The sequence below is a fragment of the Canis lupus genome, chromosome 35 (assembly GCF_003254725.2).
Source record: "Canis lupus dingo isolate Sandy chromosome 35, ASM325472v2, whole genome shotgun sequence".
In the NCBI taxonomy this organism is placed as follows: Eukaryota; Metazoa; Chordata; class Mammalia; order Carnivora; family Canidae; genus Canis; species Canis lupus.
Window position 1 is genome coordinate 16,594,189 of NC_064277.1, and position 19,633 is coordinate 16,613,821.

At 42.8% G+C, this 19,633-nt stretch overlaps 1 protein-coding gene across 1 annotated transcript; it reads left to right on the forward strand.

Annotated features, from left to right (window-relative positions):
- The first annotated feature begins 8,570 nt into the window (after positions 1-8,570).
- On the forward strand, positions 8,571-18,633 carry FAM8A1 (family with sequence similarity 8 member A1). The gene is made up of 5 exons (XM_025443879.3): positions 8,571-9,327; positions 11,191-11,311; positions 12,884-13,007; positions 13,520-13,659; positions 15,096-18,633. Exons 1-5 carry the CDS (start codon positions 8,676-8,678, stop codon positions 15,238-15,240), a joined length of 1,182 nt encoding a protein of 393 aa, XP_025299664.3. The 5' UTR covers positions 8,571-8,675; the 3' UTR covers positions 15,241-18,633.
- Positions 18,634-19,633: the final 1,000 nt, after the last annotated feature.

A 19,633-nucleotide genomic window follows, 5' to 3' on the forward strand; every position in this document is an offset into this window, starting at 1 on the left:
ATTGGACACCCCATCCTGTTCCCTGGAAGCAAGCTCACTGGTGTCGTGTGCAGGGTGTGCACTGCATAACCCTAGCAAGTGTATTCACAGCATGAATATTATCTATTTTCTTGCTGGTGACATGTTTTTTGTTTTTGCTTTTACAAAATCAGAATATTACATTATCTTCCTGACAGGTGTACGTGTCTTGAAAAAGGGAAGCCTCCATTTAATTTCCATGAAGGTGACCCTGAGTATTTTAAATTCTTTCAGCTGTTTCATCTGACATTTGCCTCCATATTTCTAAATAATATGCTAACTTCAATTTCTTTATATCTCACCTTTAGATGTCATGTCATTTAGGTGTCTGTTGACTCTTCATAAAGGAGATCAGTGTTTCGCTACCTTATGCCTTCTCCTACCTCTTTTATTTCCCATCCTCTCAAAGTAACACATTACAATTTTGGCTGAAACAATAGTATTGATATTATTACGAATCTTAGAAATACTATTCAATAATGAGCCAAGTTGCAATTATGACTGTGTTTCCTTTCCTTTCTTGGGTTTGTTTTTTGTTTGTTTGTTTGTTTTTTTCCCCTGGTATTTTTAAAAACTGTTTATTTTCCATCACCTCATGTCCATTTCCTGCTTAAAAGTCTGTGGAACAGTCTGAGACTACTCAGCCGTTATTCCTCCCCATTTGGTAGTATGGGCAGAAGGAGCCACAAACCAGTCTTGCCTGGCAAGCTGAGTGCTCCAGGCTATGGTAGGGAACAGCTGGGTAGGCACAGAGGGCCCCTGCTCACCTGCAGACCAGCCTCTGACCTTAGGCACAGTGGCAGTACACTTGGGACTTGCAACAATCCATTTAGGCTGGAGTTCCTCCCTGGCCACAGCCTTTTCAACAGCAGTGTGATTTTCAGGCTCTTCTCAATCTCTTTAGGATCTCTGTTGAAGGAGAGATTGGACATGATCTCCCATGGGAGTCCACAGGAGATGTTGCCATGTATGCCAGAACCTCTAGGGCCAACATCCACCGCATCAGACCCGCCGAGGAAGTTCATTGTTGCAAGGGATGGTGATATCCACACGGAGCAGAGGAGAGTCTGTGTTTCATGCAGCAATGTAGACAGGTTATCAGAAGATGTTTCTTTGAGAGGCTGGTAGTCAGCTCTGGGGTCAGTATCCATTAGGAGTGGCTCCCAGAACTAGTTGGTGAGGATCCCAGGAGTGAAGTGGCCAGCAACAAGTGGCTCTAGGGGCAGCAGCACACTTCAGCCCAGCTCGCTGGCCAGGATTCCTAGAGGATGCGTGCGACATGACATCAGCCGGGTTTTCCATGGAAATAATAGCATGAGCTGCCAGCAGAAGCTTCTCGTAGGTTCTCTTCAGATTTATGATGTAGATATCATTTTTCCTTCTGTAGATGTACAGTTCCTTTGGAAATCAAGATTGAGGCCATCTAAATTGTACTGCCACAAGGAATCTGAGGATATCTCCTCCTTTTGTAGGACAGTAAGGGCTCCAGACATTGCAAAAGTTTCTCTTTAAGTTAAGACAGCAACTCAAAACAACACCATATGGACCTTTCTGGGTAGCAAGGAAAGGCTTACTTTTCCTGGTACTGAGGATGGCCTTTCTTTTTAAAATGTTTGGTTTTGGGAAGCCTGGGTGGCTCAGCAGTTGAGCATCTGCCTTCAGCTCAGGTTGTGATCCCAGGGTCCTGAGATCGAGTCCCTCTGCCCATGTCTCAGCCTCTTTCTCTGTGTCACTCATGAATAAATAAAAATCTTTAAAATGTTTGATTTTATACCTAAGTTTTTTCAAAAAATTGTCAAATGTTCATCAATATTATTCTCTACAACTCTAATATATTAATAGATTTCACTTCTATCTTGGAAAGCTCTTTTCCTAATCTTGTACTCTTATTTTGATCTATTGGTAGGTTTGGGGCAGAGTGATAAGCTGGCAAACCAAACTTTTTGTTCTTGGACCCACCAATGGCAACACATAGGCTTTCTCTGGGACTAACTAATTTCTTAAAAGAAGACTACTCCCGTATCTCACTTGGGAATTTCAAGAACAGGTCTGGCGGGGAGAATTGGGTACGAAGAGTCACTGATAAAGACTTTTATTAGGGGATCCCTGGGTGGCGCAGCAGTTTGGCGCCTGCCTTTGGCCAGGGCGCGATCCTGGAGACCCAGGATCGAATCCCACATCGGGCTCCCGGTGCATGGAGCCTGCTTCTCCCTCTGCCTGTGTCTCTGCCTCTCTCTCTTTCTCTCTCTGTGACTATCATAAATAAATAAAAATTTTTAAAAAATTAAAAAAAAAAGACTTTTATTTAATCTTCTTCCTGTCAGCACTGTACTTCACTTCCACTTTCCAAAACATCCGTCCCAAGCCTCTCCTCCTTAGGTCAGGACCTTCTATCTTGCAAAACTACATCCACCTGTAGGTTATAACTTTATTCATTTATTTCCTTTCAATAGGTGTTCTGGAAAAGAGATGAGTACACAGGGTCAATCACTGTGCTTCTCAAGACAATTCTTCTCAATCTCATTTAACTTGAGAATTAATTTTCTTAAGCCATTTCATTTTCACATTGCACTCCTTTTTTCTGAGTTCCATTTCCTTTCTGCTGAAGTATATCCTTCAGAGTTTGGGTGTGAATGAAAAAAATTCCATTTGTCAATTTCTTTAACAGTTTGATGGTATATTAGAAGGTGAGCATCCTTGTAATCACTTTCCAAATCAAGAAACAGAATTTTGTCAGCCACCCCAGAAGCCTGTGAGCTCTATCCCAAACATGAGCCCCTCCCTCCCCCTGTGAGCTCTATCCCAAACATGAGCCCCTCCCTCCCCCAAAAGTAATCACTATCTTGACTTTGATCACTTTTCTTGTATTTCCTTAAGTGTATCCCTAGACAGTATAATTTAGTCTTGCTCTTTTCTTTAATTTGGTGCCTTTTAAATCTCCATTAATCTAATGGTTCTCCCTATTCCTTTCTTTTCCTTACAATGTCTTTTGAAGAACTCAGTAGTTTGATTTGTACAATTCCTCAGTCTGGATTTTGCAAACTGCACAGTAGTGGTGTATTTCAACGTGCTTTTTTGTCTTTTATTTCATACAAATTGATAGTTAGATCCCAGACACCTGATGAGACTCTAGTTCAATCCTTTAGATAAGATTATACATTATTATGAATTTATGTGTAATGTGTTACAGTTCATTCTAATTATTACCCTTACCGAAACTCAAATTATCTGATCTTTGGCCAATGGGAGCCTCTGAAGTTGGCTTCTGGGTCCACTGGACATAACTCTAGAAGGCTTTAAAATTCCTCTGCTCTCTAGTTTTAACAAGATATACCATGCTCATTTTATGCATCTCCCACCCCAGATCTAGAATCATCCATCCTTCCAAGAAGCCCTTGTTTCTTTTAGTGGGACATCGTATTTCACGACCACAGTCCAGGTAATAAGGATGATGACCGCTACTGAAAAGAACCAGAAAACCAGACAGATAGATAAAAGTTCATACTAATGATAATTACTCATTTTATAACATTATACACACATCCTCAAGATACTAAAATTTACCATCATTATACTTTAAAATGTTTTGCCTACATTCTCCCCATACTCCCAGTTTTATAGTAATTTTGTATCAGTATTACAGAATATAAATCCATCTCAAATTATACTCTTTTAACCCTGTATTAGATGTCTGTTTATGGACTCTCAGCTCCAAATCTTTGCTTGCTCTGCAATAATGGGGCTGAACTCTATAAATACTTCTTCCATGCCAGTTGGTCAAATGTTAGGCCTTGTTAGTAGAGGGCACTGGAGGGCCACTGGGGGATGAAGAGGCTTCCGTTTCTGGTTTTCATGTGCTCACCTCCTTGGGTTCCTGCAGGGTGCATGGTTCATTTTAGTACTGCCCAGTGGCCAACAACACACAGCAACTTCCCAGACCGCTTTCCCCACCACACCCTCCCTTGGATGGCTTCAGAGTGGTGTGCTGCTGGCAAAGCACCTTCCTGTAAGTGATTTCTCTGGATACTCTGAGGTGAATTCTGAGATAGGGCACCTGAGAAAAGCTATCCTGTGGTTAGCTTCCTCAAACACTCCAGAGAGAGGATTTCTAACAAGTCCAACTGTGGCCACACTTAGGTAAGCTTCAGTGTCCAGCAATGACTGACAGTTGTGTCCTCTCCAGCAAGGTCCAGCCCCAGGGTGGGGGTAGGGGTGGGGGTGAGGAGCTCTTCCTTGGCCACTCAATTTCAGTGCTGGGAGCTGTGGCTGCTCCCCAGATCTACTGCCCCTACATGGTAGTTCTCTTTGCTTCTTACTCACCAACTTCACTCCAATTCCATTAATAATGCTTTATAGCAAACTTTCTCCCTTCAAATTACTCAGTGGTTTGTCACTTGACTGTACCCTGATGGAAATACATCCTCATTTCGTCTTGGTGCTAGACATCATTAAAGATTTCATGCTAACCACTGTCCTTCTGTCATTGCCTGTTAGTCATTTTGGTTGCTGAGCTTCACTCTCTAGATTCCTCAGGAAGAACTCAAGTGAGTAACGTTCTCTGAGGTCTTCCATCTTGATAACAAATTAGCCTGTTTCTATACTTAAAAGTCAGTTTTGCTGGATACAAAATTGTTGGTTCTCATTTTCTTTCTTTGAATATTTTAAATGCTTCACCATTTTCTTCTCAAGTGAAGTGTTAAGGCTGAAGTCCTATGACAATCCAGTTTTCTCTCATAAATGTAGGTCTAAATGATCAAAATGTAAAGTCTAGTAGTTTTTACTAAAATACAACTTGTTATTCATTGTTTTCACAGTATGTGCTTTCAATATGAGGTTTTAAAAATATATGGGAATATACATATGAATATATATTACGGTAACATGTGAATATATATAAATATAAAAACATATTTGTATTTCAGGAAAAGTTTAAATTATCATGTGTTGTATTTGTTCTGTTAACTGGCTTTGGTGTTCTTTATCTGGGCTTCTGTACCCATACCTTGGATCTTCTTTGCCTATCTTCAAAGCCTACCATTTCTGTAAAGTCATTTCTTTCTCTAAACTATTTTGATTTTTAAAACTTCATTTTCAAATTCTAGTTCTCTTCAGACACTGTTGTGTTTGTTTACTCCTGTGTTCCTTCTAATTTAGTATTCTTTTCAGATACCATTTCTAAAAAAATTTCTAACTCTTTCCCAAATTCTATCACTTCATTTCTGAGCTCTTATTTTGCTCTTTCATTTCCTTTTTTTTTTTTAAGATTTTATTTATTTATTCATGATAGAGAGAGAGAGAGAGAGGCAGAGACACAGGCAGAGGGAGAAGCAGGCTCCATGCAGGGAGCCCGACGTGGGATTCGATCCCGGGTCTCCAGGATCGCGCCCTGGGCCAAAGGCAGGCGCCAAACCACTGCGCCACCCAGGGATCCCTTGCTCTTTCATTTCTTACATCATTTTCTTAACATCTTTACAATTTTGATCTCATTTTTTTGGCATTGACACTGCACATGTTTTGCATTTGTTTGACCTCATCCTCTTATATTTTGGGGTTTGTGGTGATATGTGTCATTACTTCTGCTGTTTCTTGCATTCTTGGTTTCATCATCTAGTCTGTTTCTATGTAGGGATCCATGGAGATTCAAAACTCATATACTACCATCTTTCCAGAATCCATTTATATTCTGGAGTCATAAATACTTCTCTTTCTACATCCCTGAGGCTTCTATTCTTAGCTGAGTGTGATGGAAAGGGGCTAGGGTTGATCAGTATGTTATTTGGATTGGCAGTAGTGCATTACATCACATCTTCATTCTTTTCTTTTTAAGATTTTATTATTTATTCATGACAGACACAGAAAGAGAGAGAGAGGCAGAGACACAGGCAGAGGGAGAAGCAGGCTCCACGCAGGGAGCCTGACATGGGACTTGATCCTGGGTCTCCAGGATCACACCCCGGGCTGAAGGCGTTGCCAAACCGCTGGGCCACCGGGGCTACCCACACATCTTCATTCTTGAGTGATTATTTACCTGGTTTTAACATTCTGGGTTGTCGGTAATTTCGCCTCAGTACTACATATATTCATTCTACACTCTTCAGCACCTACTTTTTACTTTCAAAAACTTAGCTTCCAGTGTAAATGTCATTTCTTTGTCAGTAGTTTATGTTTTGATTACTATTAAGATCGTTAAACTTTTCTCTTTGCTTAAATTCATCATCACGTATATGTTATTTTCTCAAGACTCGATGTTCTTTCAATCTAAAGCATAGTCTTTCTTCAATTCTAGAAAATTTGGGGCCATCATTCTGTTGAATTTGATCTCTCTTCTCTCTTTTGGGATGCCTATTATATGACCCACTGAATGTTCTTATATTATGTACAACCCCGGAACTTGATATACAAAGGCAAAAAAATGTTTTTGTTCAAGCCAGTTAGAATTTTGTTGTTGTTGTTGTTTTAAATCACTGAAACAGAAACATTCTTACTTTCCTCAAAGGCCAAGTCAGAAAATAAACCAAAAAGGAGGGCAGCCCAGGTGGCTCAGTGGTTTAGCGCCACCTTCAGCCCAGGGTGTGATCCTGGAGACCCAGGATGGTGAGTGGAACCTGCTTCTGTCTCTGCCCCTCTGTCTGTGTCTCTCACTAATAAACAAACAAAATCTTAAAAAAAAAAAAAAAAAAAAAAAGAAAGAAAGAAAACAAAAAGAAACCAAAAAAGAGGTGATTTCTTAAGCAATCATCTGTAACTAGATATTCTTGAAACCTAAACTATTCCTGAACTTTTTAGTTATGCAAGTCAATAAATTCACTTACTTTTATCTCTCTTAAATCAGAGGGACACCTGGGTGGCTCAGTGGTTGAGCCTCTGCCTTCCGCCCAGGGCCTGATCCTGGAGTCCCGCATCTGGCTCCCTGCAGGGAGCCTGCTTCTCTCTCTGCCTGTGTCTCTGCTTTTCTCTTTCTCTCTCTCTCTCTGTGTCTCATGAATAAATAAATAAAATCTTTAAAAAAAATCAGTTAGAATTGTTTTTCCAACAATAGCACCCAAGAGTCCTAATTACTATAAATGTATAAATATGTGGGTGGCCCTGCGCCAGGTGCTACCTAATGGATGTTATTCAAAACAAAGTCTATGCCTCTAATACTTATACGATATTTCACACTCATTCTCTATCATCTTCCTTTCTTCCTGCTTCTCCTGCCACCCCACCCCGCCACTCCCATCCCCCAAAACTTGGAATGCTTATTTGCTTAAATGTTACAACTTCCTCACCGTTTTTAAAACCAAATTTGTTAAGGGTAACCTTGCTAGCTAGACATCACCACGATCCCTCCCTATTTTGGATTCTTACTATACTGTCTTAAATTGGTCTTCAAGTGCTTCATGAAACGTCCTTCCCCTTTAATCATATGAGCTACTGAACCTAAGGGCAAAAGTCACACCTTTTACTATTCTATTTCCCAAAGTCAAGAATGACTCTTGGGGGCACCTGGGTGACTCAGTGGTTGAGCATCTGCCTTCGGCCTAGGTTGTCATCCCGAGGTCCTGGGTTCGAGTCCCGCATCCAGCTCCCTGCAGGGAGCCTGCTCCTCCCTCTGCCTGTGTCTCCGCCTCTCTCTGTGTGAGTCCTTCATGAATAAATACAGAAAATCTTAAAAAAGAAAAAAAGACTGACATCAATAATAACATGGGCAACCACAGTAAGTGGCCCCTGGAGGTCTTCAGTAGGATGGCACCGGGATACAAAAACATACTCCTATCACTGAATCAGCTTTATGAGATAGGGACGTCTATTAAGATATAAACATAAAAGGTGCCCTATATAGTTCGGAGGAAGCGGAAATCATGTCTGGGCCGGAGGATTCAAATTAAGCTCCAAAGCCCTGGGACGCGAACAGGTTTCGCCTTAACAGGAAATTTGAGGAGCCGGCACCCAAGGTTGGGACGAGGGCCTGCGGGAGCGCGGTTGTGCCGGAGTCTACAGCAGTGGGACGTCGACAGCTCCAGGGCGAGGACACAGCCTAGCTTCCATTCCATCCCCTATAATCCCTCTTCCCTGCTTTTGACCCTGAAAATCCCTGCAGCCGAGCCACGCTCTCTTGATGTCTGTGTGGCTCAGCGTCCTTTGGCCGTGCATTGCTTGTCCTTTTAAAGGGGACAGGTGTAGAGTACCTAGGGCCGAGGACTAATTAGCCGGGACGAATGCAGGCGGACAAAGCTTGCTGAAAAGCCACAAGCCCTGTGCCTGGAGGCCCAGCCCGTCGCGGCTCAGCCACAGAAACCCGGGACCCGGCAGCTCGCGGACCTCGTCTTCCCCCTCCGCGGCCTCCCCGGCGGCAGCCTGCGTGCACCTGCCAGGGGGCGAGGCGGGGGCAGGCGGGGCCTCACGCTCCAGCACGACCGTGGCAGGCGGCGCGGCAGGCGGCGAGGACCCGGACCCCGCCCCCGCCCCGCCCCCCGCCCCGCCCCCCGCCGCTTCCTCCCGCGCCCCGCCCCGCCCCCGGCCGGCGACGCCGGGGAGAGGCGGGGTTTCCGCTTCCGGTGGCGGATTGTTGACGCCCGCGGCTGCTGCGGTGGCGACCCGGCCGTTGGGGAGGAGCTAGCGGGGGAGGGAGGCCGCGCAGTGACAGGGCCGCCGAGGGTGCCGCTGAGGCGACGATGGCAGACGGGCCGGAGGAAGCCCGAGGCCGCCCTCCCGGGCAGGACGACGGCGCCGGGGACCCCGAGCCCGCCCGCTCCCCGGGAGGCCCTCCCGCCGCCGCCGCCGCCGCCGCCCCACGCCCCCGGGCCGGGCCGCAGGCCGAACCCCAGGCCCCGGGCCTCGCGCCCGCCGCGGCCGCCGCTGAGGAGTCGGAGCCGCCGCGGCCGCCGGGGAAGCCCGGGGCGGGGCTGCAGGAGCCGGCGGGCCGCGAGGCGCCGCGGGAGAGGCCGGCGCGGCTGAGCGCCCGCGAGTACTCCCGGCAGGTGCACGAGTGGCTGTGGCAGTCGTACTGCGGCTACCTCACCTGGCACAGCGGCCTCGCCGCCTTCCCCGCCTACTGCAGCCCCCAGCCGCCCCCGGCCGGACACGCCCCGGCCTACTACAGCCCCTTCTACTTCCTGGGCGCCGCGGCCGCCGGGCCCGACCCGGGGGCGGCCCCCGGCCTCCCCGCCGCCGCCGCCGCCGCCGCCGCCGCCGCCGCCGCCGCCGCCGCCGCGGGCCTGGGCGCTCGGGCTGCGCACGGGCAGGGGGCGGTCCGGGCAGCGCCAGCGACCAGGGTGGGCTCCGGCGCCGCCTCGCGAAGCCCGAGCGACACCGGGCGGCAGGCAGGTGAGGAAGGAGCCCGACGCGGGGGAGGGGGCGGGGCGGGGCGGGGCGGGGCGGAGGGGGGCCGTACCTGCCGCCGCCGCCGCCGCCGCCGCCCCCCAGGTGGGCGCTGCCCTGCGCTCGCCGCCCAGGCCTTAAATTCCGAGGGTGCAGCCGGGCGGCGCGGCTGCTTTGTCCTCTAGACCTGGTCCCCGGACCGACCCCCTTAGTCCTGGGGCGAGTCGTTTCCACGTGTAGAGGAGACCTTTGCTCGCGGAACTGCCCTCTTGAGCCCCCTGCTGCAGAGAGAGAGGGAGAGGGGGAGATGCGCAGCTTGACTGTCCAGTGGCAAAGCCACCTTGACAGCTGGCGGGGGCGGAGGGGGCGCCGGTAGTGCTGGGAATCGTCCAGACGCAGCTTTGTCATACGGGATAGGATGCACGGTGAGGTGTGGTAGTGTCTACAGTAGAGAATTCAAGAGGATGGGGACACGCTAGCTCGACACCAGGGACGATGAAACGACGCATTTAAAAGGAGATTTTCAGGACCACAAATGGAGTTATGTTCCCTAACTGAATGTTCTTTGTGTATTTGCCTGTTGACTTCTGTAGGGAATTAAGAGTATTTTGTAGGAGTCACACTTTTTTGGTTTATTGTTTAGACTTGTTTGTTTGTTTACTTTATTCAGCCACAGATACAGGAGACAAGAATCGGCTCTCCTGGGCGGCCCGGGTGGCTCAGCGGTTAGCGCCGCCTGCAGCCCGAGGCGGGATCCTGGAGACCCGGGATCCAGTCGGGCTCCCTGCGTGGAGCCTGCTTCTCCCTCGGCTTCTCTCTCTCTGTCTCTCATGAATAAGTGAATAAATAAATCTTTAATTTTTTTTTAAATTAGTGCTCCTGAATTTGGTCCATTCAGAACTTAAGATGTCAGATGGATAATCGTTGAATTTATTACATACAAAAGTAAGACAAGGGATCCCTGGATGGCTCAGCGATTTAGCACCGCCTGCAACCCAGGGTATGACCCTGGAGACCAGGGATCGGGTCCCGTGTCGAGCTCCTTGCAGGGAGCCTGCTTCTCCCTCTGCCTCTCTCTCTCTCTCTGTCTCTCTGTGTCTCTCATGAATAAGTGAATAAGTAAATCTTTAAATTTTTTTTTTAAAAATTAGTGCTCCTGAATTTGGTCCCATTCAGAACTTAAGATGTCAGATTGGTAATCATTGAATTTATTACATACAAAAGTAAGACAAGGGATCCCTGGATGGCTCAGTGGTTTAGCGCCGCCTGCAGCCCAGGGCATGACCCTGGAGACCAGGGATCCGGTCCGCCTTGGGCTCCCTGCAGGGAGCCTGCTTCTCCCTCTGCCTGTGTCTCTGCCTCTGTGTGTGTGTGTGTGTGTGTGTGTGTCTCATGAATAAATAAATAAAATCTTAAAAAAAAAGTAAGACAATGAATGAAGGTATGATGAAGAACACAGGTATTTACTTTGTCCTAGTAACTGTCTATACTTAACCTTGGTTTTTCCTTAAAAAAAAAAAGTTTAATTTTGTATCATAGGCTGTGGTCACCAGGATTCTCTTTTGAGTCACTCGTGAAATGCTTTGAGTGCCTTAAGTAATGTAATATCTTTGAAATCATTTTTTTTACTCTTAAGGGGCTGAAAGCAAACTTTATTCAGTAAAGAGTGGAGCAGTGTTGCTGTATTTAAATGACATGTACTATCGATGGAGTCAATACCAATAATTGTTGCAAGATTTTAACTTTCTTTTTACTAGCAAGTTACACCTTGACTTTGTGTTTTCCATTTATTACCTAACTTGGGTTCCAAGGTCTATGTGAAATGAGTAATTTTTCCTAACTTTTTTTTTTTTTTTTTTTAATTTACAGGCAGAGAGTACATTATTCCTTCCTTGGCCCACAGATTTATGGCAGAGATGGTGGATTTCTTTATTCTCTTCTTTATAAAAGCAACCATTGTCTTAAGCATTATGCACCTCAGTGGAATAAAGTAAGTTAAGGCTTTTTGCAGAAAGGTTTTAATGTCTACAGTATAGAGATCTTATTTTCTGAAGTTCTGTTCATTTCTGCAAATGACTGTATGGATAATCAGGGTGCCAGTGTCATGATTTCTCCTATAGGGAGCTCCTGTAAGGAACTATCATATTTTTTTCTTGGTGTTAAGAAATAACTACAAAAAAGAGAAAAGCACTTTAATAAATTCTGAAAGATCTGTGGAAATCTCACCTGTCAAAAGTAGGTAAATGTGTTTTTTTGATTCAACTATTAGGCCAGGCATTAATTTCCTGCTTACTGTCCTATTCAGAGTAAAGACAAAAAAAATAAAGAGCTTTGGGTAGATGAACTGATGATAATCAGACGGCATTCCCAAATGGGATTGATTATACTATCAAGCAAGTCCCAAGTGAACTGCAAAGTGAGCCATTTATTTAAGTAATCCTTTTAATATTAATAATTAGATAGCAATTATCACTTGCTAAGCATTATCTATATGTTAAGTACTGAGCTCACTTCATATGGATTCTTTAATCTTACCACCAGTATGAGATGTAGAGGTTAATACCTCCTTTTTATAGATTGAAGTTTGGGTTTATAAGAAGTTGAGCCCAGAATTTATAATCACAAAGGTAGTGTCAGTTTCAAGATACAAACCCTTGTGAAATTTCAGGACCCTTGCCAGCAACCCGAGTGTTACTGTGATTCCTCCCTCCCTCTCCCTTTCTGTCCCACCCCCTGCGCAGCCAACCAGGTACCAGCTCCTTTCTTTCAGGCTCCTGAATAGCCTTTAACTCAGACTGTTTACCCTTTACTGTTTCATCATCACTGCTTCTCCCTGGTCCAGTGATTGTCATCTCTTCTCAGGATCATAGCAAAAGTCTTCTTACTGGCATCTCAGTCTCCTGTCTCCTGTTCTGTCTCAGTCCAGTCTGATATAAAAAATCAAAGAGATCATAAATTCTGATTCTGCCCCTCTCCCAACTTAAAACTCTTCGGTAATTTCTTAGTGCCATCAGGATAAAGTCTTGTCTTCCTATCGTTTAACAGATGCTCTTATTTCTTAATCACTTTGACCTTCTATACTTAATATTTGGGCCATGCCACATGGCTTACAGCTTCCATCACAGCCTCGTCCCAAGGCTTCCTCTCTTGCTAGAGAGTCTCTTCCCCTGAAACTTCCCCCTTCTTAGTCTGGCTACCTTCTCTTCATCCTCCACATCTCAGCTCAGATGTCATTTATGGGAAGCCTTCATTCACTAAGTCACATGTACCTGGTATGTGTTTCCCCACTATCAGGTGGTTCTCTATCATCACCCTCATCCCACTTTATTATTACTTATTTGTTGTGCTTTGTCTAGTAGGTAAGAGTCTCCATGAAAGCAGAAATCAGATGGAGTCTCCAGGGCTAGTAAATGAATGTTTTGTGAAACTAAATGGGTGGAAACCTAAAGATCAGTTTAGAATTAATTAAAGTTTGTGACTTACACTAGTGGAAAAAATGTCAATGCAATTGCTCTGGTAAAGAAAATAATTCTTTATAACTCAAAACTATTGTTTTGTGTAGGGATATCTCTAAGTTTGCTATGCATTATATAATAGAAGAAATAGATGAAGACACATCAATGGAAGATTTGCAGAAAATGATGATTGTGGCTCTTATATACAGATTGTTAGTTTGTTTCTATGAGGTAAGCTACGGACTCAGCAAATATTCACATTTAACAGTCTACTTTTAGATTATCAGCCCAACACAAAAAATAATGGGAATTTATGATTATTCATGTTTTTGTCAAATGTCTATTTTTAAATTTTTTTCCCAAATGTTTTTTAACATAGTATTCTTCAAGGTAAAAAATAAACTTTTCTGAGTGTAGACATTTTACAATTTCTTTGTAACATATTTCAGTCTTGTGGTCCAAAAACACACTTCTAAGTTGGTTGTGGAACTTGAAATGTATTTTTCCACAGAAACAGCTTGCTAAAAAAAAAAGTGGGTCACAGAGAAATATTACAATAGATGTCTTGTGGTCTTGAGGGTGTAAGAGACCTGCAGAAATGCGTTACAGCATTAATCTCCAAGTACTCTATGAGATTCTTTCAACTTGAAAATGTTAAAACGTGAATATGGCAAAAAACTAACCTTTAAAGTTGGTAGAGTTGAGCTAGTAAATTATTTTTAAATTATCCTTTTTTTCCTTAGATAATTTGCATTTGGGGAGCAGGTGGAGCTACCCCAGGGAAGTTCCTGCTAGGGCTTCGAGTTGTGACGTGTGATACATCAGTGCTTATTGCACCAAGTCGGGTTTTAGTGATTCCTTCCTCAAATGTTAGCATTACAACGTAAGTTTTTTTTCGTAGCTTTACTGTGTACTTATGAAAATAATAAATTTTAACTGTAGAATTCAATATTATAAGTTACGTCATTTGAAACAGTATTTTTAGGATGCTGGTATTTTTCTTCGTGGCATGTAATAGATAGACTTACCTTTGTTACGTTCAAAACTGAAAAATTGGAGTTTTCCAGTTGTTTTATAGAATTGTAGACCCCTCTTCAGTATACCATGTCAAGATAATCATTTTATGGAATAAAAGTCACAGTAAGAGGGTTTGGGTGGTGATGCTGTCTATATCAGTCTCCATACCTAGTTTGATTATTCTCTAAATCTGTGGTTATAGGGCCAGTTACTAATCTGCCTTGAGCCTCCAGCCTCCATTTGGTAATAATACTGGTCATTATCCCATCCTGAATGGGCAGGAAGAGTTTGGACAGATACATATGCATCCACCCAGCTCTTGGTCTTAAGTGATACGATAGAGCTTGTAATACTGGCAGTACTCATGGCTAGCTGTTGCTGTCTGGCTCTGTGGGGAGGTACAAATAGTGATAATGGGAGTTGTAGAGACTCAAGTAGGCGGCAGTCAGTTGAGCAAAACAAGATACTGGCTGGAATTGCTGCCAGAATGATTCAGAGCTGGGTTGTTATATAAAGAAATATGAGAGACTCTGGAAGCCTTGATTTTGTGGATATCCTCAAAACTTCTTACAGTTTTGTGATTATTATAATCCCGGTTGCTACTTTTAATGAGAGTCAATAATGGCTGTTTATTGAGCACCTCTTATGTAACAGGCATTGTTTAAAACGCTGAATATGTGTTAACTAATAAGATAGGTGCCATTATCCCTTTTTTACAGATGTAGAGCACAAGTGAATGGTAGAAAATGGATATGAAACCAACTAGCCTGCATTATGAGCCACAGGGCTTTCCTTATAGCCTTTTAGTGTACGGAGAGGCAGAAATCTAACACTGGCAGGATGATTCTCCCTTCTGAGCCATGGCTGGAAGTTTTTTAAAGCTTTCTTTAATCATAGCATCCCACAAAGAAAGAATACACAGTAATTTGAATTGTTAGAGCTTCACAGAAGGTAGAAAAAGGGAACTGCAGTAAAGCACATCAATGTAGAAGGTACCAAACACACAAGTGACTATACAAAAGGTAAATGAAGGGAAGAGTTATTCTTATAGCAAAATATCAGAGAAAATGCTGTAAACCTTTAGTTCACGTTCTAAGACATATTCATGATGAAGGCTTTAAAACAGCCCAGGTGGTTTTATCAGAATATAATGCTACTTGAAAATCACTCCGCTATCGAAGGTGAAAACCCCCTCAGTACTTTGTATGTTTTAAATATCTTACTTTGGACTTAATAGGATACAGTTAATCTCTAAGTGGTTGGTATATAATTTACCTGATATTTTTTGCCTTAATTTTTTAGGTCTACTATACGAGCTTTGATCAAGAATTTTTCTATTGCTTCTTTTTTCCCTGCTTTCATCACACTGCTGTTTTTTCAGCATAATCGAACAGCCTATGACATTGTAGCAGGAACCATTGTGGTAAAGAGAAACGGGGTCAGATGATGCCCCAAACAACCCTGAATTCCATACTGCCTGGAATAACAAGACTACATTATGTGTCAAGGCCATCAGTGTCCCTGGTTACACTAACTGATGATTTAGAGATTAAAGCAGGCGCTTCAGTGTGATGCAGGTGACTGCTCTGAAAGTATTGATTTTACTTGAATGCCAAAGAACTTTTCCAGAAGAAAAGCCTGTTAAATTCAAGTGTTAAAAATTTTTAGATCAAAAAGGAGGCAAGTGGTTTTATAATCAACAATGGACAATATATACTTTCTTAAGATCTAAGGCTTTAGAATTTGCTGAAAGCATTTTCAGCTGTTATATCTGCAGATGAAACTTTGAAAAATTTATTTTGGTTTACCCCAAAATGATGGAGAAAGTCCACTTGTGTTTTGTAAACACATTAACTCATAGTTAACACTTCTTGGGGAAATTGTCTTTCCTTTTGGGGAGAGGGAGGGAGGACACAAATTTGGTAATCCACTTGTCTCCCATCCTAGGAGGAAGTGTTAGCTGCAAGAGAAAGGGGCAGATGAAGCAGGCAGTTCCCTCCCCCTGGAGTTCTCAAATCCCTACTGCAGTGTACTGTGGGAATGACGCTATTCTACAAGTATTGTTACTGTTTGAACATGTATTTGGGGGCAAGTTTTGCATGATGATGAAAAAGTATTAAGTCCTATTTGCTATATTATTACTGAATATTTTTAAAGAAAAGGTAAGTTAGTGATTGCTTGGGGAGGGAAGGGGCACCTAAATTTTCACCGTAAATTTAAGTTGAAATTCATGTGCAAGTGTTTTTAGTCCCCTGAATCAAACTATAAGTATGTGGGGGAAAGGTCTTCATCAAATTGTTGCATATTTACTGTAAAATAATAATCCCAGTACGTGTGCAGCATGAAGAAAGTGTTAGTGCTGTTCAGTGTCTTGAATGTACCTTCTATTTGTACACCAGGTAGTCACATACTAGTTAGTTTCTTTTTATATTTTATATAGTTCCATGACTTTTAAAACATCAAGGAGTTAAATAATCTTAGTATTTTATGACAAAATATTAGTAGCCTCTGAAATATTAGCAGTTTTCCCATTATGAACTGTTCTCTCTAAAACAAGGACAAGTACCATTTCCAGACATTTTTCTAAGTTTTCTGGGCCAAAAAGCTTGTTTAGGGCCTGCCAGAGATGATGTTTTGAGGGAAATGTTAAGTAACACTCTGTGTATTGCCATTTTAATTTATTCTACTGAAGCAAAGCTTACTGTTTTAAATGTGTGTGCATGCTCTTGTTAAGTGGCCCAGTTAGCGGTATTGAGATGTACCTGAAAAAGTTTTCTTCCTTAGGCAATTTTTCCAGCCCTGACACTGTTTTCAAAAAACAAACAAACAAAAAAAAAAACAACACTAAACTGTCTTGAACACTTCATAATTAGATTGCTTTATTTTTTTATTTATTTTTTTTTAGATTGCTTTAAAGATCAACCTGGACTTTATTTTTGGTCTTTGTAGCAAATGCAAGACATGTCGATCACTATCAATTTTTATAGTTTTTCTTTGACTTTAAAAACTGAAAATAATCACATTTGATGTCCATAGAAACCTTAACAGTGTCCTAATACCCTTATTATAAAATTTCATAAACCATGTCTTTCAAAATAATTTTATATTAAATCCAACATCACAAAGTTAAGTGTGTCAAAGTACTTAACAGATCATTCACTTATAGCCCCTGGGAAGACGTATGAAACTTACATGGCCCTTCACAGTAGACAGACCGGTTAGGAAATGTTACATAAACTTACCATCCAGTAGCATGTACATTAGTATTAGTGGATACATGATTTTTGCCACTGATGGGGGGAGTTCAAATTGAAATGTCCTTCGGCCATATTGCTCTGAAATATATATTTAATTTAGAATTTCCTCCCAGGTAATTGGAAGGTTCACCATCTAGGCCATTTTTATTTATATAGCCAAGCAAAAACAAGTAAGTAGCCCAGTTTAATTTCTTAAAATATTGCACATTTGCTATATAGGAGTTATTCAGAATCATATTTATATGTAGGTTCATTTAGATCCATCTTAGGATTCAAGTTATATAGTCCTATAAAATAAATATTACTACTTTGCCTTTACATAAAAATGCAAGTGTGTTTGTATTTTGAATCCAGCACTTAGGAAAAGAGATTTTGATTCCCAAATCATTGTGGGGGTGGGGGGTGATGACAAAAACAATGGGAAAGAAGGGAGAGTCGCTTTTTTCCTCTTAGGGTCGTGGGGTGGAGCCTCTCCTCTTTTCAAAAACACTTTTCCATTTAGTATATTTCATTTATAGAAATGCTGATTTCTGTGTCAAAGTGTAATTCTCATGCTGAAGCTCTAGCCCAAAAAGGCAAAAAGCAAGTTGTTTTTATAGCACAAACATTATCCATCGCTTTTACAAATTAAGAAACAAGGGAACAAAGATTAGAAGTCAAGCCAAGTAAGAACATGGTTTCAGGGAACGTGCCCTAAATAAAACCACAGAACAGGCAGTTAACTCAGGTGCCTAGAAAGTCTCGGTACCCATTACTAGAAACAGCCAGCCAGAGCGGCTAGTGCACCTTGAGAAAAGTAAAGTCTGCAAGTCTGCGTGCTCACGTTCCTGCCGGGCTTAGGGAAGTAGGCGAGGATGGCAAGCCTTGCTGTTGAGACCAGTCCAGGACTACACAAACAAAGCCAGCATGTTTTTGGATAATAACCCTTTAAAATGTTGCCCAACTGACACTGTGTCCACTGGTTCAGAGGTCACTTCTTTCCACCTAAATGTTTACCTTGCAGTTTTACCCAAATACTTAGATTTGGAAAAAAACACATTTGAGGACTCCTTTACCTAAATTATAAAACTAAGTCTTTAGTGTTTGTTGTTTCAAATGAGAAGTAAAAGTTGTTGTAACTGCTTTAAGTGACTTGTGGGAGTGTTTTACTTATGCATAAGTATTTCCAGCAAAAGGAAGGTAGAAAGGAGTTGAAACTATTTGCTACTTGGGAGTAGAAAGCTTTTTGAGAGAGAGAGGGGTATTAAGTACTTTCATTCCACACTTAGCCCTATTCACAGGCTTTTGTTTCTTTTGAAGAATATGCCCAAATAACAGCAGTATTCCAGAAATCTGACAAGGATCATTTGTTACTTGCCACTTCCCATCCCCTCTACCAAAGGCCAAAATCTACAGTATGTGCTTGCCTGGGTGAAGTTCTTCATTCCAAACCATGTTGTATTTCCTTTGCAGTTCATTATAATAGGGCTTGACCCACAAAAAGTATCTGATGGCCTGCCTATAAATAAAATTCAGCATTCTATTTTTAATAATTTGTATGCCACCAGTTTGTATTCTTTGTCTCAATAAATACTTGAACACTAGTGCTTTTGTTTTTTGACTGTTAATTTGATATTTGCACTAGAATCTCCTGCTTAAGGAAACCCTTGGTTCCAAATACAATTTTCTAAGATTTCCTGCCTTCAGGAGAATGGCAGTCAACTAGAGTGCTTTCAGAAATGGAGGTCTACCAAAAAAAAAAAAAAAAAAAGTCCACCTTTTGGGATATATAGGGTTTTTTTTCAAAAGATTTTATTTATTCATGAGAGACACAGGTAGAGAGACACAGGCAGAGGGAGAAGAGGGCTCCCCGCAGGGAGCCCCATGTGGGACTTGATCCCAGGACCCCTGAGCCAAGGCAGACGCTCAACCACTGAGCCACCAGGCACCATTTTTGGGGTATATTCTTTAAGCAAGTCAGTCACTCGAAAGTTACTCGTAGGTGACGATGCTTAATGATAAACTAATCCTGCCTTTCGTAGTGGTTAGCCATCCCAACTATTATGCAAGATACTAAGGACCCACGTTACACACGGGGAACCAGAAGTTCAAAGTCTCCACTGGCAAATGCCTGGGCTGGGCAATTTAAACCTAGTTCTGATCTTATGAGCATTTCCTGTTGTAACACAGCAGAGGAGGAGGACGACAGAATACAAAACCGGTTCCTCAAGAACACAGGTAGGGGACGCCTGGGTGGCTCAGTGGTTGCCTTTGGCTCAGGTCCTGATCTGGGATCAAGTCTTGCATCAGGCTCCTCTCGAGGAACCTGCATCTCCCTCTGCCTGTGTCTCCGCCTCTCTCTGTATTGTTGCTCACGAATGAATAAATAAAATCTTAAAAAGAAAAGAAAACCACAGGTAGTAAATTTAAATGTGGCCAAACGGCCTGGCCTGTGTTCTGTGGACAGTATGGTGTTCTGAGCCCAGGCACAGCCCGCACATTCTGGAACTACAGTGGGCTTCCAAGGTAAGCTGGGAAGCGCTGCCCCGTAGTACTAGTAAATTCAGCTGGCTGGGTCACTACACCCGACACCCCCATTTTCTC

Coding starts and splice junctions, on each gene's coding strand:
- FAM8A1 (XM_025443879.3), top strand. CDS start 8,676: ATGGCAGACGGGCCGGAGGAAGCCCGAGGCCGCCCTCCCGGGCAGGAC. Junction 11,312..12,883: donor ATGCACCTCAGTGGAATAAA/GTAAGTTAAGGC, acceptor TGTTTTGTGTAG/GGATATCTCTAAGTTTGCTA. Junction 13,660..15,095: donor TCAAATGTTAGCATTACAAC/GTAAGTTTTTTT, acceptor TTAATTTTTTAG/GTCTACTATACGAGCTTTGA.